Source organism: Nesoenas mayeri (genome assembly GCF_963082525.1).
Source record: "Nesoenas mayeri genome assembly, chromosome: 5".
Taxonomy (NCBI): domain Eukaryota; kingdom Metazoa; phylum Chordata; class Aves; order Columbiformes; family Columbidae; genus Nesoenas; species Nesoenas mayeri.
In genome coordinates this window covers 68030370-68058348 of record NC_137548.1, presented here as the reverse complement: position 1 = coordinate 68058348, position 27979 = coordinate 68030370, and the positions used below count along the sequence as shown (strand labels likewise).

Sequence of the window (27979 nt, the reverse complement as noted above, 5' to 3'; positions counted from 1 at the left end):
ATGCCGGGGTGCCCGCAGCTGCGTGGTGCCAGTGCCACAGGGCAGGGTGGGGGCACCTCGGGGTGCAGTGGGGAGGCTGAAATCTCTGTCATGGGGAGCCAGGGCAGGATCCGGCCCAGCCGGTACCGGGGGATTCTTGAGATCTGCTCGGGGAAGGTGCTGAGGTCATGAGTCCTGCGGGATGGGGGACAAGGGGGGACAACCCCTGTGGGTCCTTGGGAGCTGCCAGGGAGCAACATGTGCGCTGGGACCCCCTTGCTCTGGCGTTGTCTCCCACCCCAGGCGCCATGCGGAGCATCTTCTCCCAAGACAGATCCCAAATTGGGACCTGGCACCCCCCAGGCGCCCACTCCATGTACTGATGCTCTGCTGTCCCTTGGGGACATGCACCTGCTGGGGGCTGCCTGGGGACACATGTGCCACTCTCAAAGCTGGATCTGGCTCCTGGGGCTGCCACGGGCGCCACAGCCAAATTCACGGTGCCAAATTGGGGTGCTGCCCCGGGGGGAAAGCTTTCCCCCTCTCTGGGGGGCTGCTGTGGGGTCCCCGGGGAGTGTGGCTGTAGGGGCTGAGTCCAGGGGACGGTGACGGGGCGTCTTGGGCAGGGTGCTGCCCTTCCTGTTGACGAAGGGGGGTAATTAGAACCGGCCAGGGGAGCCAGAGTTTGGGGAGCTGGCGAGGGCTGCAGTGCCAGAGGAACCGGTGCCAGTGGGTGGAGGGGTGACTTGGCGTTGTCTGTGGGGTCCCTATGGGTCAGGGTGGCCCTGGGGACAGGGTGAGGGGTGTGTGGGGGGTTCTCTATGGGTCAGGGTGGCTCTGGGGACAGGGTGAGGGGTGTGCGGGAGTCCCTAGGGGTCAAGGTGGACCTGGGGACAGGGTGAGGGGTGTCTGGGTGTCCCTGTGGGTCAGGGTTCACGGTGGTGGTTTGGTGGCCATGGAAGGTCCCCAGTGCCACCGACTCATGGGGGAGGTTCCATCCCAAACCGCGTCCCCACTGCCAGCCCCATGGAGGCGGGACAGGCTCCTGCCCGCCCCTGCCCATGGGGCACGGCCACCAGCCCCACAGCATTTAGGAGGGACACCCTGACCCTCGGCAGCACCGGCTGGGCCTCGCACTCCTCTCACCGCCGCTCAGCCCCACAGGTAGGTCCCAGCGACCAGACTTATCCTCACAGCCACACTCTGCCAGCCCCACGCAGGGGGAGGCTGTGGGGCACTGGGCGCCCCATGGTGGGGTTCCCTTCAGGAAGGGATCCCCGGGATCAGCCTGGGATGCTGCCCTGCACCATGGTCCTTGGGGACTCCAGGGGTGACCCTGGGATGCTGCCCCACGGCCAAGGGCTTGTTTCAGTTCTGGGAATTCCAAGCATCCCCCTCCGGGCACACCGGGGCCTGGGGCAACTGCACAGGGGCTGAGTCACCCCCGGTCAGGACAGCCCGGAGCTTCCAACCACCACTCAAAGACACCGCGGGCTCGGGGACGGATGTTCTGCTCTGGGGTGACACCTCTTGGGATGGAGCCCTGGCATCTCCAGCGCTTCCAGCTCAACCATTCACCGCCCCGTGTCTTTCACCAGGGCCACCACGTTCTCCGCAGGACCGGCAGCTCCTACACGCAGCGCGGCATGTACCAGTCCCTCGAGCCCTCCGGGCTGCCGCCCACGGGCTACGGCCAGTGCAGCGTTGTGGGCAGCGACGCTGTGAAAGCCGCGAGTGGCAGTGCGGGCAGCACAGGCGGCGCAGACAGTGCAGGCAGCGGGAAGGGGCCGACGAGCAGCAGTGCCAGCAGGTGAGAGTGAGGGGCGGAAGGGAGATGGGGTGCTTGCGCGTGGGACAAGTTTGGAGGTCTGTGGGCCACCATCCAGCATTGCAGCCCAAAGGAGGGGACAAGGGACAGCCAGGAAGGGTGGCATGTAGGAGACAGGACCCTTTGTTCCCAGCAGCAAGGGGAAGACCCAGGTGTCCCCAGGGACTCTGGGACTCCAGTTTGATGCTGGGCTGGGGTGACACTAGGCTGGGGTGACGTGGAGCTCCTCTGCATCGTCACTGGGAGTGTAAGAGGCTGGATCTGGGCTGGGATCCCTCTGATGTCCCCGTCCCTGCAGCGAGAACCCCTATGCGGGGCTGGTGAGCCACCTGCGGGCAGCCTGGCTCTCGGGGAAGACGCGGCCCTTGGAGTATCGCACGGCCCAGCTGGAGGCCCTGGGACGCTTCCTGGATGAGAAGAAGCAGGAGATCCTGGAGGCCACCGCCTTGGACATGGGCAAGGTGAGAGGCAGGGCCAGGTCACATTTCTGGGGCTCTGCAGACCCCCTTGTCTGGGTCTTGCACCCTCCTGGGTGCCACCAACCCTGTCCCTATTGCCCTTAAACTGAGCAAAGCTCCTGTTGGCCACTGCAAGGTGGGAACTTGTCACCAAGTGTCACCTGCCACATCTACCCTACGCATCAACTCCCCGGTGGCTTTGCAGGACCTCTGCACAGGGTGACAGCCCTGGGGTGCTCCTCGCCAGCCTGGTCACACCGGGGCTTTACTGGCATTGTGCAACCTGCTCGCTTTGCACATTCCTCCCAGGGCTGCTCAAGGCCGAGGTGGTGACACAGGTGGGGACCTGGATGTGACTCTGGGTGTTGTGGCATGTCAGGAGCCCCTGGGTGGTCTGTTGAGGAAGCAGGAGCGTCCGCACCATATTTAGCTGTCTTTTTCTCTTCTTTTTCCTCCTTCCCCTTCTTCCTTCTTCCTCCTTTCTTCTTTCTCCTTCTTTTGCTTCAGGATCCTTTTCTCCCTCTTTTTCTCCCTCTCTACTGTGTGCCACAGCCCAACAGGCTGCGCTTTGGTCATGTGGCATCAGGAATCGTTTTTGGAGAGCTGGCATGTCCTGGTGCCACATAACTGGTTTTATCTGGTAGTGGAAGCGCTCAGAGCCAAAGGACTCGTGTCCGTGGGTGTATCAGCACATCAGCCATGCCCTGACATCTTCCTAGGCTAGTAATTGCCTTGTTTGTTTGAGGTGAGCGCCTTCTCCTTCAGCCAGACCTTGATAGGCATCAGTGCTCCAAGTGTGTCCTTCATGTCTGCTAATTGTAGGTAATTAGAGCTGGTTGTCTAGTAATAAGATTGTTATGCAGTCGGGGCTTCATAGTTCAATGGGCAGTTCATCCGGTGTTACGTACCGAGGTTGCACATCATCTCCAGCGATGCCGGTTCCTCTCTGGAGGAACTGGGGTGACATCAGACTTAATGTCCCACCTTCCAGCCTTTGTGTCCCGTCAAAACCCTTAATGGCTTGTCTTCATCAGTAATTTCATCATCCTCCTCATGATGCAACTGTCATCCTGGGCTGAGAGTGGCTCCGTTGCTTCACCAGACATTGGACATGTCCTCATGTCGAGGAGCAGCTTGGTCTGGCAGTGATGTGTCCAGGCGTTGGGGACCTGAAGGTCTCTGGAGTGGGGCTTGGTGGTAGAACATGAGAAGTTGCCACCTGGGAGTCAGCAACCAGAATTTCCAGGCCCAAAGCGATGTTTTGCTGCGGCGATGGGGGACGGCTCCCACCCAGGGATGGTTTGGGGTTGGAGGAATCCAAAGGACATCGGAGTAGAGGGTTTTTGCAACCACTGTGCTTTGCAAAAGCGGCTTCACAGTGCGAGAGCCACTTTAGAGCCCAAGTGTGATGGGAGCGGCTGAGGGACCTGGGGGTTCAGCTGGAGAGCAGGAGCTGAGGGGAGACCTTCTGATCTCTGAACTGCCTGAAAGGAGCTTGGAGCCAGGGGGGTCGGGCTCTGCTCCCCAGGAACAAGCGCCAGGAGCAGAGGAAACGGCCTCAAGTTGCACCAGGGGAGGCTGAGGTTGGATCTGGGGAACAATTTCTTCCCCAAAGGGCTGTGGGGCATTGAACAGGCTGCCCAGGGCAGTGCTGGAGTCACCATCCCTGGAGGGTTGGACAGACAGACATGAGGTTCTCAGGACATGGGGCAGTGCCAGGGGTCGGGGAACGGTTGAACTCAATGATCTTGAGAGTCTCTTCTATCCAAAATGATTCGCTGAGCCTGTGATTCACGGCTGTGGTTATGCAGCAGAGAGAACCCACTGCCTGCAGGTGATACCTTGATCCCGGCTCTGATGTCCCACCATTGCTTCCCAGTCACTGTCTGTTTAGTCCTTGCATTGTTGGGACAGTTTATCGTGGAGAAACCTGTTGGGTTTGTTTAATTCCCTGACTGGGGTTGTCTCACCCAACCCGCCGAGGCCCTGGCGCTGCGCTGGGTTCTGTCTGGACTGGGAGGCTGGTTCTGCCCAGCTCCATCACGAGATGTTTAATTAAGCATTTGCTCTTCTTCCCATTTCTCTTGGAACAAAGCAAGGTCCTAACTTCAGCTTTCATGCACGAGCTGTGGGAGGGAGCTCAGGGCTTTGCTGCCAGCTCACGTCCCCAGGTGGTGGGGACACAAACGCAAGAGCACTGTCCCAGTGCAGCTCAGCAGCTCTGGCACTGGTACCAGCTCCTCTGGAGCTCTGGTGACACTGCTCGGTGTCCCTTGGGCTCAGGGTGCTGGTACCAGGGGAGCAGTTCGCAGATGTTGAGCTCAAGAGCTGTTAAATATTGTGAAGATCATAGAATTATAGAAGCAGAATAGTTTGGGTTGGAAGGGACCCTCAAAGCTCATCTCGTCCCACCCATGATGTTCAATATTGGTTTTTTCTCTGGCCAAATACTTATTTTCATAAAATTTCCGGGACTCTGATGCTCCCCGGGGGTTGCAGGAGGTGAGAGAAACTTCTGCTTCGTAACTTTTTACTTAATAACTTCTCCTGCCCTTTGTGGGCAGAGGAGAGGGGAGATGTCCCCTGCAGATGAGGGTCGGGGTGGGGACGATGCTTATGTGACTTCTGTCCCCAGCCGTCCACCGAGGCTTATTTCACTGAGATCCTCCTGTGCAAGAACGAGCTCAACAACACCCTGAACAACTTGTGCCGCTGGATGAAGGACGAGCACGTGGACAAGAACCTGGTAAGGGAGAAGCTCTGGGCTGAGCTGCGTGTGAACAAAGTGGGAGGAATTGCTGGGGACGTCACTGAGATGGTGGCCTTTCTCGCAGGTGACACAGCTGGACTCGGCCTTCATCCGCAAGGACCCGTACGGGGTCGTACTTATCATTGCGCCCTGGAACTACCCCATCCACCTCTTCCTGGTGCCCCTCATCGGGGCCATTGCGGCTGGTCAGTCAAACCTGTCCCTTGTCCCCTGTCCCTGAGGCACCTTGTCCCCGTGCTGGGTGCCAGAAGGGCTGGCTGTCCTCATGTCACTGCTCTGACGTCCTGTCTGTCTCTCCCCAGGTAACTGTGTCATCATTAAACCCTCGGAGATCACCAAGAACACTGAGAAACTTGTTGCTGAAACGCTGACCTGCTACCTGGACAGTGTAAGAAGCTTTCCCTGTCCTCGTCCTTTCTCTGTCCCAGGGCCACGGTGTTCCCAACCCTGTCCCGCACACACCAGTGTCACACCATCCCTGGTCCCAGGTGCCCCTGTCTGTCCTTCCTCCACGCTCAGCTGTTGTCCACACGTCCAGCAGCCCAGGATGCTGTTGGTGGGGACAGGGACAGAATGACCTGGGGCAGATGGTGACACTGGAGGACTCTTACATTGCAGGACTGCTTTGCTGTGGTGACCGCCGGCGTCGAGGAGACCACCCAGCTGCTGGAGAACAAGTTTGACTACATCTTCTTCACTGGTACGTCCTGCGGGCCTGAGTTTTGTGCCATGAGGAGGTGGGATCCCCTCTTGTCACCCCACTGTGACTTACCCTGCCCAAGGTGTGACACAGGGCAGCCAGCCCGCAAGCAGAACCCTTTCCCTGCGCTCTGAGAATGCAGACCTTGGGTTGGGGACTTGCTCTCGGGATCTCTTGGAGGATCTGGGATGTATCTGTGGGTCTGGTGGCTCCCCAGAGTGCCACACCCATGGTGGGACTCTCCCTGTGATGCGTCTTCTCCCGGCCCGCAGGCAGTGCCACTGTGGGACGGATCATCATGGAAGCCGCCGCCAAGCACCTGACACCGGTGACGCTGGAACTGGGGGGCAAGAACCCCTGCTACGTGTCTGACACCTGCGATGTGCAGAATGTGGCCCGGCGGGTGGCCTGGGGCCGCTTCTTCAACGCGGGGCAGACGTGCCTGGCCCCCGACTACCTGCTCTGCACCCTGGAGATGCAGGAAAAACTGATGCCTGCCCTGCGTGCGGCCATCGTGGAGTTTTTTGGCTCCAACCCCAAGGAATCCCCCGATTTTGGCCGCATCGTGGGGGACAAGCAGTTCCGCCGCATCCAGGCGCTGCTGCGCAGCGGGCGCGTGGCCATCGGGGGACAGACGGATGAGAAGGAGCGTTACATCGGTGAGGACGTGGGTTTCGGGGGTTAGTGGGATGGCCGGTGCCTGTGCAGCGGGTGGTTTGTCACTGTAACTGTTCCCTGCAGCCCCCACGGTGCTGGCGGACGTGCTGCCATCCGACCCCGCCATGCAGGAGGAGATTTTCGGGCCCATCCTGCCCATCGTTGTTGTGGCCAACATGGATGAAGCCATCGACTTCATCAACGCGCGGCCGCAGCCGTTGGCCATCTACGCCTTCTCCTGTGACTGCAAGGTGAGGGACGTGAGCAGGGACAGGGAAATGGGGCAGTGGGATTGGTGACTCCCTCACCAACACCCCACGGAACGCTCTGGAAGGGTCTTTGGAGTCGGGTGACGGGTGAGTTGGGTGACGTTTGACAAGTCAGGCTGCGAGACCCACGTCCACTTCTTCTGCTTCCCTCGCAGGTGGTGAACCAGGTCCTGGAGCGGACGAGCAGCGGCGGCTTCTGCGGCAACGACACCCTGATGCACGTGACGCTGAGCTCGCTGCCTTTTGGTGGGATCGGTAGGTCCAAATCCCCCAAACCTGCCCCGTCCCTGGCCACAGTGTTCCCTGCAAATATTTCATATAGAAGGCAGGGAAATTTGTGCCACTTGGTGGTTTCCCTGGTATTTCTGAGCACTGTGGGTGAATTTTGTGCCAGGGTTGGGCTCCTGCCTGGCTGAGGTTTGCGTGGGAGCTCGTCCAGCGCTGCTCCCTTTGGTCTGTCCCTCACTCATCCGGCGCCTTGTCCCTCTTGGGCGGGCGAGATTCCTTGTTGTGGTGCTGGGTAGGAGCAGGCCGTACATTCATGCTGCTTTTTAGGATTAAATAGTAGGAGCAAAACCCTAAAAAATATCTGGAGAACCTGCCTATGGTCACTTGGAGATCCTCCTGGGCAAAACCAAAGAGTTTCTGGTCTCCAAGAGCAAAAAATACTGTTTTCTCAAGTGAAAAGCAAGGTCAGCCCAGCCCTGGGCTCTGCTTGTGGCATTTTGCAGGGAAGAGCACATGAATACAGGAAACCTCTGAGGATATTTCCCCCAGATACTTTCCCAATCTCCTTGTCTCTTTCCCAGAATATTATCTGGGAAAAAATATCTTGGTTTTATGCTGCACGTGCTCAGCATCTCTGTCGGGGCTGAGGGCTGATTCAGACATAATGGGACAGACACTGCAACACCAAAGCGCAATTTATTCCTCACCTGACTGTGGCTCAGGGAACAATTCTTCGTGGTTCCCATCCTGTAACTTATCTTTATGGAAATGATGCAGACAAACCGCCTCAAATTATCAGGTGAAGCTGTTTTATAGCTGCCCCGGTCAGGTGAAGGTCAAGTCATCGTGGTGAGATGGAATTTGCCGAAGCTTCCCCAGTAGCTCGGATGTGAAGTCACCGAGCTATTAACCACCTCAGGAGTCACAAGAACCGGTGTTACCAACGTGGCTCCGTATTTTTAGGAGCTCCAGGAAGACGCTGAGCTTCGTAGGGGCCACGCTGGGAACTCCTAAGAGATATGGTAGAGCACCATTGAGGTTAAAAAGGGAAATTGAGCCTTGTAGGTGCAGCAAAGCTGATGTAGATAATGTAAGAAAGATGCACTCAGGGCTCTGAGCAGGTGAGCAGTGAAAGGATTTGCTGGACATAGAGCTGGAAAGGATGCGGGGAAGGGCGAGAGCTCCTCCACCAGATCCACATTACCCCGCAGCAGGAGCATTTGCATGAAAAAACTCCGTAAAAACGTTTATTTTGCGGTGTTGATGAGCAGTGGAGTCCCGCAGCGAGTTCACACCCGTGCTGTGCCCTGCAGGAAACAGCGGTTTGGGAAAATACCACGGGAAATTCACCTTCGACATCTTCACGCACCAGCGCGGCTGCCTGCACCGCAGCATGGGCCTGGAGACCCTCAACTCGGTGCGCTACCCCCCGTACACCCCGCAGAAGCAGGGGCTGATGACGGCCACCCTGGAGATCAAGCGCAAGGGCATGTGCACCCTGCTCTGAGCCTGCTCACGGACCGTGCGGGGACTGGGACCCCCAGGGACCAAAATCCACCCTGTTCCCTTGTTTCCTGAGCTGGAAGGAACCCAGCCGAGTTGGGTCTTGATTTGGAAGGACGTCTCCTGCACGCTTGCTCCTTCCGCTCCGGACCGTTTGTCAGGACACATCTGGAAGGGCCAAAAGTTATTTTTCTGTCAGAGGAGCAGCCCGGGCCCAGCAGTAGCCCCGTCTCTCGTTAGATTTCTTCTGGACGAACCTTGTTCTCTCTCCTTGGTGCCGGCTGTCGCTTTCTCCTCCGCGTAACCTGCTTGTAGTAAAGCCTTTGCATGGAGCTCTCCTGCCTGGCTTTGCCGCCGTCGCCCCATTTTGGGGGGTCCAGACCCCAGGGGGTGGGTGAACAGACTCACAGTGTCCCCATCCCTCACACTGTCACCCTCAGCCACCCCCTCAGGATCATGTCCACTTCCGTCACCCTATGCCTGGTGGCGGCGTGGTGCCCCGGGCTGGATTTGGGGTGAGTTTTGTGAGTTTTGGGCTGGAGCGAAGCCAGCGGTGAGGCAGGAGGTGGCTGTAGGGGGCCGGGACAGCTCAGCTGCCCGCCCCGGAGCTCAGCAGCGCGCCGGGCTGCCGGCCGGAGCCCCGTTAGCTGCAGCGAGGGAACGGGCGGTTCGCCCCCCAGGGCCAACCACCCACCCCGGGTTCAGTTCCGAACCCACGCCCGGCGCCTCCGCGCCTGCCGCCCCGCCCACTCCGCGAAGCTCCGCCCGCCTTCCCTCCCCCAGCGGCTTCTGGCCAATGGGAAGCGAGCATGGCCCTACCCGCCCCGCCCCCGGCGCCTCGCCCCGCCCACTCCCTGTCCCGTGACGCCGCTGCCTCTCTGCGCTTGCGCCGCTGCCGTTGGCGCCTGCGCAGTGCGCTCCGGGGGCGGGGCCGGTCAGGACGCCCGGGTCCTTGGGGGAGGTGAGTGGGGCGGCCGCGGCCCCGGGGCGGGGTTGTTGGGTCACCCGGGGGCTGTGGTGGCCCATGGTGGCTCGTCATGGTCCCCAGACCCCGCGTGGGAGAGAGAGGGCGGCCCGGATGCCTGGGACCCCCCCGGGGACACGCATGGGGCGCCTGAGGCCTTGGGGGAGCGGGGGGTTCGGGCCGGTCTGGGGGGCTCGGGGCGTCCCCTGGGGTTGGGGAGGCCGCCTGGGTCCCTTGGGGAGCGACCAGGGTGCTAGGACCCCTTGAGGGGGGACGCTTGGGTCCAATGTGGGAAGGGGGAGACTAGGACACCTGGCTCCGGTTTGTAGGGGGTTGGACACTTGGGTCCCTTTGTGGAGGTGGGGGGGGACAAGACACCTGGGTCCCTTTGGTGGGTGGGAACAGGACACGAGGGACCCCTGTTGGAGTGGAGGAGGACACCGGGGTCTCTCGGGGGGTGTCAGGATATCTGGCTCTCTTGGGGGGGGTGTCAGGACACTTGAGTCCCTTGGGAGAGGTTGGGGGGACACTTGGGTCCCTTGCGGGGGTGTCAGGGCACCTGGGTCCTTTGTGGGAGGTGGGGGGATAAAATCCCTGCATCCCATTTGGGAGGGAGAGTCCTGGGGGGTCTGTGTCTCTTCTGGTGGACGGTTGGGGGTCAGGATGCCTGGGTCTCCTGTGGGAAGGGGGGGGTCCCAGGGCCCCCCTAGCTGCCTGCTGTCCCCACCCCCGAGGGCTGGCAGAGTGACAGGCTGGCCCCCTCTGCCACAGCAGGACCGGCCATGGCAGCGCTGCGTTTGCTGTACCGGGCTGCCCACGCAGGTGAGAGCTGCACCGGGCCCCCCCGCGCCCCCCTCTGCCCCCTAGACCCCCCCTGACCCCTCTGTCTCCCCACAGCCCCACCGACCCCCCTGGGTCACCTGCGTCCCCTCAGCACCACCGTCCCCAGGGAATGCTACAGTGAGTAGGGACTCGGTGTCCTCATCCCTTTCCCCCCGTCCCTGTGGGGTGGGGACGCCCTCTCCCGTCCCCATGGGGTGGGCACAGCGTCCCCTGTCCCTGCAGAGTACGTCAACGTCCAGGAGGCGCCCACGGACATGCGCTCCATCACCGACCGCGCTGCGCAGACCCTGCTGTGGACCGAGCTCTTCCGCGGTGAGTCCCGGAGCTGCTTTGGTGCAGAACAAACCCCTCTTGGCCTCCCCGTCCCATCTGCGGGGCGCCAGCCCCCCTGAACCTGTTGTCACCCCCGCTGTCTTTCCTGCAGGCCTGGCTATGACGCTGAGTTACCTTTTCCGCGAACCGGCCACCATCAACTACCCGTTTGAGAAGGGGCCGCTGAGCCCGCGGTTCCGCGGGGAGCACGCGCTGCGCCGCTACCCGTCCGGGGAGGAGAGGTGCATCGCCTGCAAGCTCTGCGAGGCCGTCTGCCCCGCGCAGGTCGGCCTTCCTCCCCCTCCTTCTCCTCCTCCCGCCGCCCCCGGGGGAGCTGAAGTGTCCCCCGCTGTGTCCCCCCCGCGCAGGCCATCACCATCGAGGCCGAGCCCCGCGCCGACGGCAGCCGCCGCACCACCCGCTACGACATCGACATGACCAAGTGCATCTACTGCGGGTTCTGCCAGGAGGCTTGTCCCGTGGATGCCATCGTGGAGGTGACCTGGGGGGCACACAGCCCGTGGGGCAGCGAGACCCCCTGCCTGGGGGCTGGGGAGGTCTGCTGAGCCCTGAGAGAACGTCTCGCGTCCCGGCAGGGTCCCAACTTCGAGTTCTCGACGGAGACGCACGAGGAGCTGCTCTACAACAAGGAGAAGCTGCTCAATAACGGCGACAAGTGGGAGGCTGAGATTGCGGCCAACATCCAGGCCGATTACCTGTACCGGTGACAGCCGGGTGTCCCCACCACCCCTCCCCGCTCCCCTAATAAAGGGTCTGGGAGGTTTCTGCACCCCCTTAACCGCACTGGGGGCACTGGCCCCTTCCTAACCCGGAGCTCTGGCTTTTTCTGTGTGTTCCTTTCCAGCGCTGGGGCAGGGGAGGGGTTAACCCCCCCTGGGGCACGTACAGCCTGGGTATGCACGGTTGCAATTTGGGGAGGGGGACAGGGGTCCTGCAGGTGCTGTCACCCATGTTGGGGTGGGGGCACAGGAATGTGGAGTGTGGAGGGTGGGGGTGCAGGCAGGGACCAAGGGGTGGTGGTGAGGGGGAGATTTAAAGGGTTTGGAGGGTTTGGGGGGTTTAAAGGGTTCTGGGGGCCCCTGCCCCTCTCCCGGGAGGAGGATTCCCCTGCCTGCAGCCGGCTCTGGGGCATGGGGGGTCATTCCCACCCTCCAGCTCCCCGGGGCAGCCACGGGGGGGTCGCGGTGGTACCGGCCGGGGGTTTCCATTCCATTCCATTCCCGCGGTCCCGGCGCTGGGGGATCCCGCGTTTCCTCCGCGGGGGGGCGATTCGCTCCCGGACCCGTGTGCCCGGGGAACGGGGCATCCTGGGGAGCGGCGGTCCGGGTCGCCCCGGTCGGGGGGAGCGGGCGGTCCGGCCCCGGTCGCTCCAGTCTGGGCAGCCGGTCCCGGTTGCCCCGGTAGCCCCGGTGGGGGGGCCGGGCGGGCCGGTCCCTCCCCGCGGCCGGGCCCTTCCTGGGGAAGAGGAAGTGCCGAGCGCGATCGGCGCCGCGCTCCCGGTACGGGCGGACGGCGGCTCCGCTCCCGCCGGGCAGCGCCCGCGGCGGCTCGGGCAGCGCGGCCCCGCCGGGCCCGGGGGGGCGGCCGGTGCCCGGGGATGCGGTGGCGCTGAGTCAGATGCAGCTGAGCGGGGCGGGGATGGGGCGGGAGGTGGGGGGGAAGGGGGGTGGAAAGTATTTTGCAAGCCCGGTGCTGGGAAGAGCCGCGTGGGGCTGGGGACGGGGACGGGCGCTTCCCGGGACGGCTGCGGGGACACCGCGGCTCCCCCCGCTCTGCCGCTGCGGCCCCCGGGACCCCAGACAGGGCGCTGCGACTACAGACAGATCTCCGGACTGCCAGGCAGAGCCCCGGGACCCCAGACAGACAGACCTCCGGACTCCCAGACAGAACCCTTGGACCCCCAGCCAGACCCCCGGGACCCCAGGCAGAGCTCCGAACCCACAGGCAGACCCCCGGGATCCCCATCCAGACCCACCAGAAACCCAGCCAGACCCCTGGGGTGACCCCAGCCAGACCCCCAAACCCGCAGCCAGAACCCCGGGACCACCAGTCAGATCCCTGGGACCCCATCCAGACTCCCCCAGAACCTCAGACAGACCCTCAGGACCCCCAGCCAGACCCCTGGGCTGACCCCCACCCAGAGCCCTCAGAACCCCTTCTGGATCCCCAGAATCCCCAGTCAGACGCCCAGACCCCCGAGGTGACCCCCAGCCAGACCCCCGGACTCCCAGCCAGACCCTCAGGGTGACCCCCAGACCCCCTGGGTGACCCTCCCAAACCAGGTCCCCAGAAGCCCCAACTAGACTCCCGGGACCCACAGCCAGACCCCTGGGGTCACCCCCAAACCAGACCCCCAGGGAGCCCCCCAGCCCTCCTGCCACCCCTGACCCTGACCCCCCAGCCCTCAGCCTCTGCTCCCCCCAGGCAGGTGCCCTCGCGCCTCTGCAGCCCGGGCGGGAGGGGGTCCCGGGGCACCATGGGGTCCCTGTTCCGCAGCGAGGAGGTTTGCCTGGCCCAGCTCTTCCTCCAGTCCGCCTCGGCCTACAGCTGCGTCAGCGAGCTGGGCGAGCGGGGGCTGCTGGAGTTCAGGGATGTATGTAGGGGCTGGGGGGCTGGTTTGGGGTGCCCTGGGTGCAAGGGGTGGGTGCAGGTGGCTTGGTTTGCCCTGGGTGCAATGGGGGTGGTTTGGGTGCAGGGATGTTGGTCTGGGCAGGATGGGGTGCAGTGGGTGCTGGGGGCTTGGGATGGGTGCCCTGGGTGCAGTGGGGTTTGGGGTGGGTGGTTTGCAGTGCCATGGGTGCAGGGGGTTGATTTGGGTGTCCTGGGTGCAGTGGGGTTTGGGGTGGGTGGTTTGCAGTGCCGTGGGTGCAGGGGGTTGATTTGGGTGTCCTGGGTGCAGTGGGGTTTGGGGTGGGTGGTTTGCAGTGCCATGGGTGCAGGGGGTTGATCTGGGGTGGGATGGGGTGCTTGTGGGTGCATTGGATTTTAGATGGGTGGTTTGGGGTGCCCTGTGTGCAGGGGGATTGATTTGGATGCCCTGGGTGCAGAGGGTTTTGGAGTGGATGGTTTTGGGGTGCTATGGGTGCAGGCGGGTTGATCTGGGCAGGATGGGGTGCTGTGGGTTTGGGATGGGTAGTTTGAGGTGCAGTGGGTGCAGGGGTTTGGTACAGGTGGGTTTGGGGTGTGGAGGGTGCAGCGGGGTTGGGGTTGATGTGTTGGGGTGCAAGGGGTGGGTGTGAGTGGTTTGGGGCTCTGCGGGGAGCTGGGTGCAGGGGGTGGAGGCAGCTGTTTTGGGGTGCAAGGTACTGGGTTTGGGTAGTTTGGGGTGCCTTGAGTGTAGGGGAATGTGTCTGGGTGATTTGGGGTGCCTTGGGTGCAGGGAGATGTGTGTGGGTGATTTGAGGTGCCTTGGGTACAAGGGACTGGATTTGGGTTGCCCTGGGTGCAGGGGGATGTGTGTGGGTGATTTGGGGTGCTATGGGTGCAAGGGACAGGATTTGGGTTGCCCTGGGTGCAGGGGGATGTGTGTGGGTGATTTGGGGTACTATGGGTGCAAGGGACTGGATTTGGGTTGCCCTGGGTGCAGGGGGATGTGTGGGGGTGACTTGGGGTGCCATGGGTGCAAGGAACTGGCTTTGGGTTGCATGGGGTGTGTGCGGGTGACTTGGGGTGCGTTCTGTGGGCTGTAGTTTGGGGGTGCTTGGTCTGACCGGAGGGGGTTGCTGCTTGTCCCCCCATCCCACTACGTCTGTCCCGTGACCGTGTCCCCCTCAACAGCTGAACCCCAAAGTCAGCGCCTTCCAGCGGCGCTTCGTGGGCGAGGTGCGGCGCTGCGAGGAGATGGAGAAAACCTTCTGTGAGCGCCGCTGGGGGGCTGCTCGGGGGGTCCCCCCGCTGAGCTCCCCGAAGGTGACGGCGTGTCTCCCGCAGCGTTCCTGCAGCAGGAGCTGCGTGCGGCGGGCCGGGCGCCGGGGCCGTGTGCCGGGAGCCCGCGGGCGCCGCTGGCGCGGGAGGCGCTGCGGCTGCAGGAGCAGGCGGAGCAGCTGGCGCAGGAGCTGCGCGAGGTCAGCGGCAACCGCGCGTCCCTGCGCGCCCGCCTGCGCGACCTGCGCCGCTACCTGCACGTGCTGCGCGAGGGACAGCGCTTCACCAGCCTGCCGGTGGGTCTGGGGGGGCGGCGGCACGGCGGTGTCGCCCCGCGCCCCCATTTTGTGCCAACAGCTTTGTCTCTGTGCTCCCCGGCGCCGCAGGCTCCCCTGGGCTCCCCGGCGCGGCCGCGGGCGCTCTCGGAGCGTGAGCCCATCCTCGACCCTTCCCTGCACCAGCATCTCGACCGCAAGATCAAGTGAGAGGGGCCGTGGGGCAGTGGTGTGGCCGTGGGGCAGTGGTGTGGCCGTGGGGCAGTGGGCATGGCTGTAAGGCAGGGGTTGGAGATGAACTATGGGACAGCGACATGGCCATGGGGCAGGAATCGCGGGTGAGGCTGTAGGACAAGGGTTGGAGACAGGCCATGGGGCAACGACATGGCCATGGGGCAGGGGAAGGGTTGGAGATGGGCCGTGGGGCACTGGCTTGGCCACGGAACAACTGGGCAGGCTGTAGGGGAAGGGCTGGAAATGAGCCATGGGGCAGGAAGTGTGGCTAAGGCTGTAGGACAATGTTGGAGATGGGCCATGAGTTACTGGGAAGGCTGTAGGACAACGGTTGGAGATGGCCCATGGGGCAGCGACGTGGCCATAGAGTAGCTGGGAAGGCTGTAGTACATGGCCTGGAGATGAGCCATGGGGCAACAACATAGCCATGGGGCAGGAATTGTGGGTAAGGTTTGGGGTAAGGGTTGGAGATGGTCCATGGGGCGCTGGCCTGGCCATGGGGCAGGAACAGCAATGGAGCTGTGCCCGTCCCAGTGTCCCCACCACGTCCCCACAGCTTCGTGGCTGGTGTCATTCACCCGTGGCGAGTCAGCGCCTTCGAGCGGCTGCTGTGGCGCGCGTGCCGTGGCTACCTGGTGGCCAGCTTCGTGGAGATGCCCGAGCCCATGGAGGACCCGGCCACGGTGAGCAGGACACCAGGGTGGGGGGTCCGGTGGGGAGCGGGGGGCCAGGACGGCCGGGGTGACACAGGCTGTGCCGTCCCCAGGGCGAGGACATCACCTGGGTCATCTTCCTCATCTCCTACTGGGGTGAGCAGATCGGGCAGAAGATCCGCAAGATCTTGGACTGGTCAGTGGTGGCCCCACCATGTAGAGCTTTATTGAGCAAAACCCGCTCTGCCCCCCCGGGGAGCCCTGTCACCCCCAATGTGACATTGTCCGTCTGTCGCAGCTTCCACTGCCACGTCTACCCCTACCCGGAGAGTGAGGCCAGCCGGGCCGACACCATGACCGGGCTGGTCAACCAGATCCAGGACCTCAGCGTGGTGAGCTGAGGACCATGGCAGGGACCGGGGGGGCCACGCCGGGACCCCCAGCCCGTCCCTGACCTGCTGTGGGGCACCCGCAGGTGCTGGAGGAGACGGAGCAGTACCTGGCGCAGGTGCTGGACAAGGTGGTGGTGGCGCTGCCCACCTGGCGGGTGCAGGTGCAGAAGATGAAGGCCATCTACCTCGTCCTCAACCAGTGCAGCTTCGACGTCACCGAGAAGTGTCTGATCGCCGAGGTCTGGTGTCCCGTGCGGGACCTCACCCAAGTGCAGGACGCCCTGCGCCAGGGATCGGTGGGTTGTTGGTGTCCCCATGTCCTCATGCCAGGGGCAGCTTGGTGTCCCTATGTCCTTGTGCTGGGCTTGCTCAGTGTCATCATGTCCAGGGTTGCTTCGTGTCCCCACGTCCTTGTGCTGGGGTTTGCATGGTGTCCCCATGTCCTCATGCCAGGGGTTGCTCAGTGTCCCTCTGTCCTCGTGCTGGGATTGTTTGGTGTCCCCATGTCCTCATGCTGGAGTTTGCTTGGTGTTCCCATGCCAGGGGTTGCTCAGTGTCCCTGTGTCCTTGTGCTGGGGTTCACTTGGTGTCCCCATGTCCTTCTGCTGGCGTTCACTTGGTGTGTCCGTGCCAGCTGTGGCTTGGTGTCCCCCTGTCCTCATGCCAGAGGTCACCCGGTGTCCCCGTGCCCCCCTGGGGTTGCCGTGGGTCAGTGCCGGGTGTCCCCCTGCAGTACACGAGTGGCTCGAGCGTCGAGTGCTTCGTGCAGCGTGTCCCCACCTCCGAGAGCCCCCCCACCCTCATCCGCACCAACAAGTTCACCGCCGGCTTCCAGAGCATCGTGGACGCCTACGGGGTGGCCAGCTACCAGGAGGTGAACCCTGGTAAGGCCCCCCCGCTCCCCACCACGGCGCGGGGCTGCGGTGGGGACCCCGTGTGACACGGTCCCTGTGTCCCCACAGCGCCCTACGCCATCATCACCTTCCCCTTCATCTTCGCTGTCATGTTTGGGGACGTGGGGCACGGGCTGCTCATGTTCCTCTTTGCTCTCTGGATGGTGCTGTACGAGAACAGCCCCAGCCTGCGACAGGCCACCAACGAGGTGAGGGGACACGGGAGGGCAGACTGGAGGTGTGGGACATGATTTGGGGCATGGGATGGGGTTGGGGGCATGGGATGGTCTTGGAGTCATGGGATGATCTTGGAGGTTTGGAATGGTCTTGGAGGTTTGGAATGGTCTTGGAGGTTTGGAAAGGTCTTGGAGGTGTGGGCTGGACCTGGTGGTGTGGGACGGGAACAATGTGGGTCAGGGTTGGTGGTGTGGGACATGGGAGCCACATTTCTCCCCGCTTCCCAGATCTGGCAGACGTTCTTTGAGGGACGCTACCTCATCCTGCTCATGGGGGCCTTCTCCATCTACACCGGCTTCATCTACAATGAGTGCTTCAGCAAAGCCACCGTCATCTTCCCCTCTGCCTGGAGCGTGGCCACCATGGCCAACCACTCCTCCTGGAGGTGGGACCCCCAAACTCCCCTGTGAACCCCCCAGGTCCCTGCCTGCACTGACCCCCCTCGCTCTGCCCACAGCTCTGACTACCTCGCCACCCACCCATCCCTCACCCTGGACCCCAATGTCACCGGCGTCTTCCAAGGGCCCTATCCTTTCGGGATCGACCCAGTGAGTGTCCCGTGGGGGACCAGACGGGGTGGGACCCTCGGTGGGGTGACCCAGAATCTTACCCACCTTGTCCACCACAGATCTGGAGCTTGGCCACCAACCACCTCAACTTCCTCAACTCCTTCAAGATGAAGATGTCCGTGGTGCTGGGCATCGTGCACATGGGCTTTGGTGTCATGTTGGGGATCTTCAACCATGTGTGAGTCCCCATTGGCTCTCGTCACCCACAGTCACACTGAGGGGATCGGGGCTGAACTTGAGTGTAGTGGGTGAGTGCTGTACCTGGGTGGGAGCCCAGAACACGTGGGGACAAGGCTGATGTCCCCCTGCCCAGGCACTTCCAGCAGTGGCACCGGCTGGTGCTGGAGCTCCTGCCCGAGATGATTTTCCTCCTGGCGCTCTTTGGCTACCTCGTCTTCCTCATCTTCTACAAGTGGGTGGTGTTCAGCGCCGCCGACTCCATGGTGGCCCCCAGCATCCTCATCCACTTCATCGACATGTTCCTCTTCACCTCCAACCCCGGCAACCTGCCGCTCTACCGGGGGCAGGTAGGAACCCCCTGGAGATGTGGGGCACCCGCGTGGGGACACTTTGCCCAGGCTGGGAGCATCGCGGTGTCCCCTCTGTGTCACGAGTGGGGCTGTTCTCAGCTCGGGGACTCTGGTGCAGGTGCCGGTGCAGACGGTGCTGGTGGTGCTGGCGCTGGCGTCGGTGCCCGTCCTGCTCCTGGGGACGCCGCTCTACCTGCGCTGCCGGCGGCGCGCGCCCGGGACGGGACATCCCGCGGTAAGGCTGGGGGGATGGTTTGGGAGTCAGGTCGGGGGTGTCACAGCGGGGTGTCACCGCTGTCCCTGTGCAGCCGGTGGCCGCGGAGGAGCAGGAGCCGCTGCTGGAGGGGCAGGAATCCGGCAACTCCGTCAACACGACCAAGGAGGACATGGAGAGCGGGGGGCATAGCGGTGACGCTGAGGTGAGGGGCACCGGCAGGCTGCGGGCGGTGGGGTGGGGGTGGCTGTGTCCCCCACCGATGTCCTGTGTCCCCCACCGATGTCCTGTGTCCCCTCCATCCCTGCAGCATCGGGATTTTGCCGAGATCTTCATGCACCAGGCGATCCACACCATCGAGTACTGCCTGGGCTGCGTCTCCAACACCGCGTCCTACCTGCGGCTCTGGGCGCTCAGCCTGGCCCACGCGCGTGAGTGTCCCCCGTGGCCCCCGCGTCGCCCCTCCCCGGGCCCGGGCACAGCCTCACCCCCCGCCCCCCTCCCTGTCCCCCCGGCAGAGCTCTCGGAGGTGCTGTGGACCATGGTGATGCGTCACGGCTTTGTGGGGCTGCGCTACGTGGGCGGCGTGGTGCTGGTCCCCGTCTTTGCCGCCTTCGCCGTGCTGACCGTGGCCATCCTGCTGGTGATGGAGGGGCTCTCGGCCTTCCTGCACGCCCTGCGCCTGCACTGGTGAGCCCGACACAGGGGGGGACGCGGGGGCAAGGGTGCGACCCCCCCCCAAAAGCTGTTCCTCACCAGCCCATCTCCTTGGCAGGGTGGAGTTCCAGAATAAGTTTTATGTGGGTGCTGGGTACAAGCTGAGCCCCTTCGCCTTCGCACCCCACGCCGGGGAGTAACTGCGCCGCGGGGGTGCCGGGGGTCACAGCAGCGGCTGGGCCCGATCCCCTGCCCTGCTGGGGGTGCTGGGGGGCAGGGTCCCCCCCAAGCCCCTCTGCTGCAGCATCGTCCTCATCCCCTCTGTGGTAGCAAATAAAACCGTCCCCAGGGTTTGTTGCGTCTCTGTCCCCACCATGGCGGGATGGGGAGGGGGTCCTGGGGGTGTCCCCCGTCACTGCTGCCCGTAGCTGAAGTGGGGGGTGGCGGTGGGGCTGTAGGTGCTGAGCGGGGGGAAGGCGGGCAGGGGGTAGGGCAAGGTGCGGGGTTTGGCCCCCCCATAAGCACCGGGGGGGCAAGCGAGATGCTGGAAAGGGGGTGTGGCGAAGCTGGATGGAGCCACCGATGGGGCCGGTTGTGGGGGGCCGGTTGTGGCAGCCAGTGCCCCACGGCTGTGGGGAGCCCCTGGGCGGGGGAGAGACAGCAACGGGGGGTCAGCCCCCCCCCGAGCCCCCCTACCTTTCTCCTGCTTCTCAGAGCTGGGGGGCAGCGCGGTGGCCCGGGCGCAGGGCACGGCACCCAGCAGGGACCCTGCGGGCACCCCGCACCTGCCAGAGAGATTGGGAGGCTCAGGGGGGACATGGAGCCCCTCATCGCGGCGTCAGGGTGGTATCGAGGGGGGCGGGCCTTACCACGGCTCGGGGTCACCATCCCGAAAGCCCTTGGCGAAGGGGTTGCTGGCGATCTTGAGCTGGGTGATCTGGGGGGATAGCGGGGTCAGGGGGTCCCTGGGGAAGGGTGGGGGAGACATGGGGGTGTCCCCGCAGCCCGGGGCTCACCCGGTGGTTCTGGTACGCTGTCACCGCCATGAACTGGGTCTCGGGGAAGCTGAAGGATTTGAAGTTCTGGTGGGCGAAGCGCTCGCTGTCCCGCCGCGGGTCCACGAAGACGACGTGGAAGCGGGGCTGGTAGCGGTGCATGGAGTTGAGGATGATCTGGGGAGGGCAAAAGAGGGGGCGATGGGCAGGACCCCCCCATGCCGGGGTACATCGTGTCCCCCCCGTCACCCGTCCCGGAGCCGCGTCCTCACGTGGCCGTTGTCATCCAGGAGGTTGTTGGTCAGCTTGAGCTTGTCGAAGGAGACGATCTGCCGCATCCACTGGGCCCCCTTGGCCGGGGAGTCGGGGTGGAAATGGACACGGCCGGGGGCTGCGGGGTCGGCCCGTCCCGCCGCCAGCCAGGAGGAGCTGTGGAAGGCATACCTGCGGGGTGGGGGGGCTCAGCACCCGCAGGATCCACCCCACCCCCAGCCTCCCCATCCCCACCTGTATCGCTTGTCGTCCAGCGGCACAAAGTCCATCAGCAGGACGTAGTCGGCCAGAGGGTCCAACCCCGACAGCTTCACCTGGAAGGTGGGGAACATCCTCCTGCGGGGATGGGGGGTGGGACAGGGGTGTCCCCCACCCCGGCAGCCCCCGTCCCTCTCCGGTACCCACCTGCCCGCCTTGGTGACGATCATCTCGGTGCCCAGGCGGTTGAACTCCTCCCAGAGACTGCCCATCTCCAGCCGCGCCGCCGCCTGGGACACGTGCCGGTTCTTCCCTGTCCCCTCGCCGGCACACCCCAGGCCGGTGACACAGGGGGCTCCCTCGCCTGACCCCCCCAGGAAGGCTGCAGGGGGTGAGGGAGGTTTTGTGGGGGCCCCATCCTGCACCTCAGCTGTGGGGGCACCACCAGCCGCCCCATCGCATCCTTTCTGTGTGGAGGGGCTGGGAGGACCGGGGACTTATCCCCCTCCCCACTGCACCCCCATTCTCCTGTGGGGCTGGGCAGCCCCCCGTGTGCCCCAAACCCCCCATGGGACCCCACCGGGCGGGTATTACCTGCCATGGGTGCAGCGGGTGGGCAGGAGGCGTCTGCGGCTCCGTGCCCCGGTGCAGTGGCAGCGGGGACCCCAGCAACGTCCCCTCCCAGCGCCAGCTCTGCACCATCCCCCTGCTGTCTGCCGGGGGGTTTTATGCCCCTGCTTGGGGGTGGAGACGTTGTGGGGGGGGCTGGAGCATGTGCCCCCCTTCCCTGAGCTGCCTTCGTGCCTTGACGCGATGATGATGATGATGATGGACGGGAGGCGAGCGGTGGCTCTGGGGCCACCACTGGTCCCCAGCCGCATCTCGGGGTACCGGGCTGGGCAGGGACAATTCAACCAGGGTCTCCTTGTCCCCCTCGTGTCACCCATCTCGCCATCAACACCCGGGATTAGAGTCGGAGCGAGGTGTTGAGGCGTCCACAACGCGCCGGCTGAGCCCCTGGAGCTTTTGCGGCTCTGGGAGGATTATTTTGTTTAAATTTATTAACGATCTAGTCAATTGGGGGTGAAAAGACATACGAGATGTGCTGAATAAATTACTGGCTTTGCTTTCTTTAAGCTAGAATGCAAAACCAAAAGGAAAACTTCACACGTGGGCTAGCTGGAAATCGGTGGCACATTAAGAGAAGAAATGATTAAATAATATTGCACTTACACTATTTGAAAAACTGAAGTGCAACCTTGTCTGAAACACAGCATATTGTCTTTTGAAGGCCTCGTCTGGTCTCTGTTGGAATAATTGCTTTCTCAGAAGATCTTGGAAAAGTATCCGTGTCTTCTCAAAAGTATCTGAATCAAACCCGTGTTTTTATTTAAGGTTCTATTGTGACAGAAAGCATTTTATTTTAAGACTTGTTAGACTGATATTTCATGGAAGAAAAATAGAAGATATGAAACAGCAGTTATCACTTGTGACGGGAAAAATCCCTATGGAATTCTGTCATTGCTCTTTAGAAATGTAAACCTACAATGTATGGCGTAGTTAAGGGAAAAATCACTCGTGGATGCTGTGTGTCTTTATCAGGTTTGTAATGGTTTTCACCCTAAAATAGGGTGTTTCTTGACCTTTGGGCTTCTAAACGGAACCCTGGACAAAAGGCACGTCCCGTCCCTGCTGTGGCACCCAGGACCCCGCGGCTCAGCCCCTGCACCCCGCGTTTCCCAGCGCTGCGTTTGACGCTGTGACAGCGGGAGATGGATGGGGACAAGCTGGTGCTGCGGGGACGGGGGATGCGGAGGGGAGGTGACCCACACCGGGGCTGTCAGGGGGATATCCCGGAGCCCTCCATTCCCTCTGAGCTGGGGGGGGTGAAGGATGCTGTGGCTCTGGAGGGAACAGGGGACATCCCCGTGGGGATGCTCGTGGCTGGCTGTCCCCAGCGGCACCCAGGCGATGGTGGCACTGGGTGAGGGCTGAAAACCCTTTCCTTCTCCCTTCCTTCCTTCCTTCCTTCCTTCCTTCCTCCCTTCCTCCCTTCCTCCCTTCCTCCCTTCCTCCCTTCCTTCCTTCCTCCCTTCCTCCCTTCCTCCCTTCCTTCCCTCCCTCCCTCCCTCCTTCCTTCCCTCCCTCCATCCTTCCCTCCCTCCTTCCTTCCCTCCCTCCTTCTTTCCCTCCCTCCTTCCTTCCTTCCTTCTCTCCTTCCCTCTTCTTTCTCCTTCCCTCTTCTTTCCCTCTTCTTTCCCTCTTCTTTCTCTCCCTTCCTCCCTCCCTCCCTCCCTCCTCTCCCTTCTCTCCCTTCCTTCCTCCCTTCTCTCCCTTTCTCCCTTTTTCTTTCCCTCTCTCTTTCTCTCTTTCCTTCCATTTCTATTTCTTTCCTTCTCGAAGCTGGGGCTCAGCCGTCACTTCTGCTTTGGAGTTGGCACTTAAATCCTTACCGCAGCCACCGTAACAAAACCCCTCTGTCCCCCGCACGCTGCCGGGGGCCAAGGGGGCTGCACAGGCAGCGCTGGGTTTTGGGACCAGGGCTGGTGCAAAGACACCATGTCTCCAGCCCCGCCGCGTCCATCACAGCCCCACACGTGTCCCCTGCCCCGTGGTGCCGGCCCAGCCCCATCCATCTCCCGCTGTCAGCCGGTCGGTGGCCGCGGGGCCGGTATCGAGCGGGGAGATGAGATGAGAAGGTGCGAGAGGCTGCTCTGACAGCGAGGAGGAGGAGGATGGAGGAGGATGGAGGGGGCTCAGCCCCGGGCAGGACCGAACCCACCAGGGCTCATCTGTGGTGTCTGCAGCTGGTTGTTCCACTGGAGAGAAAAGGAAAAGTGAGGCTGTGATCCTGGAAGTGTCTGAAACCCCAAACTCTGCCCTGAGCATGGGGATTCACCCCCCCATCAGCCTCTGGCTCCAAAACACCAATTCTCGGTGTCCCAGGTGATGTCTAACCCGACTCTGCTTGGAACAGTTTCTCCTCGCTGAGGACAGAGGTGAGAGCCTGGATCTGGTCAAACTCTGGTGCAAATCCATGTGATGTTTATTTTCCTTTCGTGTCTGTTTTTGGGAGGTTTCAGCTTGTTTCTCCACTCGCTGTGGGTCTGGGCTTTCTGTGTCTAAGCTAATTTGAAGTTCTGTGTCTAAGCTGATTCGAATCCTGGGGTCAGTTCTGGGCTCCTCACACCAAGAAAGCCCTTGAGGAGCTGGAGTGAGTTGAGAGAAGGGAATGGAGCTGGTGAGGGGCTGGAGCACAAGTGTGATGGAGCGGCTGAGGGACCTGGGGGGTTCAGCTGGAGAACAGGAGCTGAGGGGAGACCTTCTGATCTCTGAACTGCCTGAAAGGAGCTTGGAGCCAGGGGGGTCAGGCTCTGCTCCCCAGGAACAAGCGCCAGGAGCAGAGGAGACGGCCTCAAGTTGCGCCAGGGGAGATTGAGGTTGGATGTGGGAACAATTTCTTCCCCAAAGGGCTGTGGGTCATTGGAACAGGCTGCCCAGGGCAGTGCTGGAGTCACCAGACCTGGAAGGCTGGACAGACGGACATGAGGTTTCCAGGACATGGGGCAATACCAGGGTGGAGTAATGGTTGGACTTGATGATCTTGAGGGTCTCTTCTATCCAAAATGATTATATAGTTCTGTATTTCAAATTTCCACTCTGCAAAATACATCATCTGACCTTATCCCCTGTCAGTTTCTGCTGCCCCTGGCACTCACCATTGCTGTATAAAGAGGTACCCTGTGTCTCCCATAGGGCTTGGGAAACTCCATCAGATCCACTAGAGCTTTCCCTAATCCCTTCAGGTGGGCCTTTTTCCCCTCTTGCTGCCGCTTTCCGTCCTTTATCACACTCCTTGTCCGATCTTTCCCATCACCTTCCTTCCAGTTTTGGGCACCTCTCCCTCATGCTCTTGTTTTTTTCCTTGCAGCTGGTGCATTTCCAGTGTGATGGGGAGAAGGTGGTAAATGTCATCACAGAGGGCACAAGGACTGTGGGTGCATCAATCCCCAGTGGGATTAAGAGACAAATCCCCCCAGAAGCCCTTTCTAGCTGCAGGAAGGACAGAAAGACGGCTGTGAGTGGCTACTATGGGTGTTCCAAGGGTAAATCATCCTTGACTGACCGGCGTTCTTTGGCTGATGAGAGGATTGGTGGCTGTATGGACAAGAAGAAGAGTAGGGGACAGCATTTACCTTTAGCAAGGTCGCCGTGAACTTCTGTTGGCTCCTTGCAGCCAAACTGGCGAGCTGTGGTTTGAGCACAAGGATTTTAAGATGGGTAGAAAGGCGATTCAACGTCTGTGGTGTCTGTGACTGCTGATGGACCCCGTTACCAGCCCTGGCTGAGCTCCTGTGGGACTCTGCCCCATCAGCGAGGTTCCCCTCAGCCCCCTGGCGTGATAATGTCAAACAAGGCACTTGTGGGGCTGTAACTGTCTCTGAAAGTGGCCGTGAAAGATGGAGTATTGCTCGGTGGTTTGCTCTGAAGAGAGCCACAAGCCCTGTTGCTCACTGCAGCTGAGGTCATCTCCTCTGGGTGCGCTTCTCCTCCAAACTATGAAGCAGAGAGAAAAGATAATGACTTGTTTTGAGCTTTGCTATTCTCCTGGGGCTCAAAGAGATTCACAGTCCCCAAATCCCCAAATTATGTGAAATAGTAAGGGCGTTTGCTGAGGGTGGTTTATTTTCAAGCTCCTCTGCAGAGCTTCAGGCAGATGTGTCTTCACATCCACCTTCAAGAGCATCAGGAGGGAGGCAGCGATAGTGCTGAAATGTGAGTGAGACTCATTGTTTTTCAGACCAAGCCGGAGCTCCAGGACCAGTCCCAGGAGCCAGGACAGTGTCGTCCCAGCCATCCGTGTCCTGTAGCTTTCTCTTGCGAAAAATGAAGCAGCTCTTCACCTCTGCCTGCAGGGCCCTGGGATCCAGGTGTTCATGATTCTCTGGATTTTCCCCCCCAAACCAGGGAGCTGGTTGTCCTGTGTCCTCACCACACCTGCTGAGAAGGTAAGTCCGGGGGTCACCATGCTCAGGGGGCTTCCTCTCCTCATTGACCACAAAGGGCTCCTGCATGAGAACCGTAAGCTTTCCCATAAAGAACATTTAGGGAGCTTACCATTACAAAGCTTTGCGTTTTTTGCAACTCCCCATTTGTTTTACCCATGCTGAGATATTACTTTTGGCAACCTGTTTCTAATTGATCTGTGCTTAAACTCTTCCTTTCGATCTGGTGTGATTTATCTCCAAGTAGGTCCTGCTGGAGAGAGGGTTTTCCACCCATTGTAGAAGAAACCTCCAGCAAGTCATTCACATGGAAAGCAAGCATCCAACTAATGGCAGAAAGCAATTGCACCCAACCAACTGAGTTTGTCTTAACGGGGTTCACAGAGGACTCGGTGACACAGGTCACCCTCTTTCTGATGGTTCTGCTCGTCTATCTTGCCACCATCCTGGGGAACCTTGGCATGATCATGTTAATCATGGCCAGCCCTCAGCTCCACTCCCCCATGTATTATTTCTTGGCTAACCTGGCTTTTATAGACGTCGGTTCTTCCACTGTCATCATGCCCAAGATGTTGGCTGATTTTGTGTCAGAGGAGAAGGTGATTTCTTATGCTGGGTGCGTGGCTCAGGAGTTCATTTATGATCTTTTGGGGATGACTGAAGTCTTCCTGCTGGCTGTAATGGCGTACGACCGTTACCTGGCCATTTGCCGTCCCCTGCTCTACCACTCGGTCATGTCCCCCAAACGCTGTTTCCAGCTGGTGACCGGGTCCTATCTCGTGGGGCTGACAAACGGCATAGGCCAGACCATTGGCATGTTCACCTTGTCCTTTCGTGGCTCCAGCGTCATCGACCTGTACTTCTGCGACATTTCCCCTCTGATAGTGCTCTCAACCTCCAACACCACCATCAGCATCATTATCTTAACTTCAGCAGCTTTATTTGCTGTGTCCAACAGCCTGTTTGTCCTGGTCTCCTACATGGCCATCATCTCCACCATCCTCAGCATTCATTCAGCTGAGGGCAAGCGCAAAGCCTTCTCCACCTGTGCGTCCCACCTCACCACGGTGAGCATCTTCTACGGGACAGCGTGTTTTATGTACTTAAAGCCCAGCTCAGACAGCTCAAGAGGAGATAAATGGGCTGTGATGCTCTACACCATACTGACTCCCATGCTGAACCCCTTCATCTACAGCCTGAGGAACAAAGAGGTGAAGGAGGCTTTGAGGAGACTCACAAAAACAAAACGAGCTTGCATGCTGTAAATTTATGGCCAGATAGAATGGAGATGTGGGTGATATTGTCAGGTTTTGATTAAATATCTCATATTGATTGCATTTTTAGGGTCTTCTGCGCTTAGATTTAGAACTGCACCGGCTGATACAATATCAATATGGTTCAAGATACTAATAATTTCACTCAGTTCTCCAAACCTTGATAATTATACTTAGTATACCATGTATACATAGTATACCTGATTATACTTATTATACCTGATGAAGACACAGGTAGAGAACTACAAGCATGCACTACTCCTCATTTACAATTTTGCCCTCTACTGTTTATTTGATCCTATGTATCAGGCCAGATTAAACCAGAAGAATATGGCAAAAATATCTGCAATTGTTTGGACTAAAATGATGAACTGTGTTGTGTGTTGCTCTCCCTGTTGCTTAGCAAATCAGAATAAATGAGGTGGATTCTACTATTCCACTAAACTGAATTCCATTTCAAGACTGCGTTGTAAAGTCACTAAGGGCATAATAACCATCCACAGGATGCCGACACCTTTAGCAAGAAAAACAGAGATGACAGCAAATAAACGCCTGATTACGCAGGAAATATTCTTTCTTTATTATGCTCGAACCTCATTAAATGATGCTCAGCACCATACATCTAATTTCATTTTAGGCAGATGAAAATTGAAGTTAAACGTTATATTTGGGTGACCTATATTGTGAACGAAGCAGGGTCAGTCACCAGGTCCTCCTTTGTTCCCAAAGCTGCCTGGTAATTCCCTGGTTATTATTTAATCCAGCCCAGGGTCACCTGCTTGTCTGGCACCGTCGGGCCAGGACAAACCTCCCCGAGGCTGTTCGTGCTCCCTCATCCCATGGCAGAGGCTTCACACCCTCCCTGGTTCCTATTTCAGTGTCTGACCACACTTACAGTGCCTCAGGGTCTCAGATTGACCCTTGTCTGCAACACGGAGCACTTGCCGGTGGCATCGCGTCAAAAATAATATGACATTAATTCCTTTGTGTTTCCTTTCTTTGACCCAGAAATGAGTTAAAAATCTGCACTTAGACACGGTTATCTCACATTACATGTAAATTATCTGTTTCACGACAATGAGAGCCTGGGCACAGCCATAGCAAACAGGGTTCTCCTCTTCATCACCTCCAGACGTGGACTTGGGACCCTTGTGGACAACTGCTGCTGTTCCCCCACACTTCT

At 60.6% G+C, this 27979-nt stretch overlaps 5 protein-coding genes across 6 annotated transcripts; 4 read left to right on the top strand and 1 right to left on the bottom strand.

Moving 5' to 3' along the window:
* On the top strand, positions 1-8503 carry ALDH3B1 (aldehyde dehydrogenase 3 family member B1; the record flags this gene model as incomplete). Its single annotated transcript, XM_080345325.1, has 11 exons — positions 1-156; positions 1578-1789; positions 2106-2268; positions 4901-5011; positions 5100-5220; positions 5338-5423; positions 5654-5735; positions 6008-6394; positions 6477-6643; positions 6817-6916; positions 8203-8503. The coding sequence occupies 11 exons, from the start codon at positions 1-3 to the stop codon at positions 8394-8396; spliced, it is 1779 nt and encodes a 592-aa protein (XP_080201451.1). The 3' UTR covers positions 8397-8503.
* A 771-nt stretch (positions 8504-9274) lies between these two features.
* Positions 9275-11339, top strand: NDUFS8 (NADH:ubiquinone oxidoreductase core subunit S8). Of its 2 annotated transcripts, none has more exons than XM_080345770.1 (7): positions 9275-9353; positions 10128-10178; positions 10254-10316; positions 10422-10511; positions 10624-10796; positions 10880-11008; positions 11108-11339. In XM_080345770.1, the coding sequence occupies exons 2-7, from the start codon at positions 10139-10141 to the stop codon at positions 11237-11239; spliced, it is 627 nt and encodes a 208-aa protein (XP_080201896.1). In that variant the 5' UTR covers positions 9275-9353; positions 10128-10138; the 3' UTR covers positions 11240-11339. The 2 variants fall into 2 exon arrangements, with proteins under 2 accessions (XP_080201896.1, XP_080201897.1); XM_080345771.1 differs by having other exon boundaries at positions 9314-9353; positions 10131-10178.
* A 1669-nt stretch (positions 11340-13008) lies between these two features.
* TCIRG1 (T cell immune regulator 1, ATPase H+ transporting V0 subunit a3) lies at positions 13009-19250 on the top strand (the record flags this gene model as incomplete). Its single annotated transcript, XM_080345697.1, has 19 exons — positions 13009-13125; positions 14310-14388; positions 14463-14692; positions 14783-14877; positions 15462-15588; positions 15672-15754; positions 15857-15950; positions 16034-16246; positions 16684-16834; positions 16913-17052; positions 17308-17465; positions 17538-17628; positions 17709-17827; positions 17963-18176; positions 18298-18414; positions 18488-18598; positions 18704-18824; positions 18912-19083; positions 19169-19250. The coding sequence occupies 19 exons, from the start codon at positions 13009-13011 to the stop codon at positions 19248-19250; spliced, it is 2514 nt and encodes an 837-aa protein (XP_080201823.1).
* Positions 19251-19829: 579 nt separating this feature from the next.
* TBX10 (T-box transcription factor 10) lies at positions 19830-21397 on the bottom strand (the record flags this gene model as incomplete). The annotated part of the gene is made up of 6 exons (XM_080345324.1): positions 19830-19987; positions 20067-20222; positions 20318-20489; positions 20553-20654; positions 20724-20898; positions 21313-21397. The coding sequence occupies 6 exons, from the start codon at positions 21395-21397 to the stop codon at positions 19916-19918; spliced, it is 762 nt and encodes a 253-aa protein (XP_080201450.1). The 3' UTR covers positions 19830-19915.
* Positions 21398-25851: 4454 nt separating this feature from the next.
* LOC308040946 (olfactory receptor-like protein COR4) lies at positions 25852-26787 on the top strand (the record flags this gene model as incomplete). The annotated part of the gene is made up of 1 exon (XM_080345323.1): positions 25852-26787. One exon carries the CDS (start codon positions 25852-25854, stop codon positions 26785-26787), a length of 936 nt encoding a protein of 311 aa, XP_080201449.1.
* Positions 26788-27979: the final 1192 nt, after the last annotated feature.

Coding starts and splice junctions, on each gene's coding strand:
- NDUFS8 (XM_080345770.1), top strand. CDS start 10,139: ATGGCAGCGCTGCGTTTGCTGTACCGGGCTGCCCACGCAG. Junction 10,317..10,421: donor CGTCCCCAGGGAATGCTACA/GTGAGTAGGGAC, acceptor CTGTCCCTGCAG/AGTACGTCAACGTCCAGGAG. Junction 10,512..10,623: donor GTGGACCGAGCTCTTCCGCG/GTGAGTCCCGGA, acceptor TCTTTCCTGCAG/GCCTGGCTATGACGCTGAGT.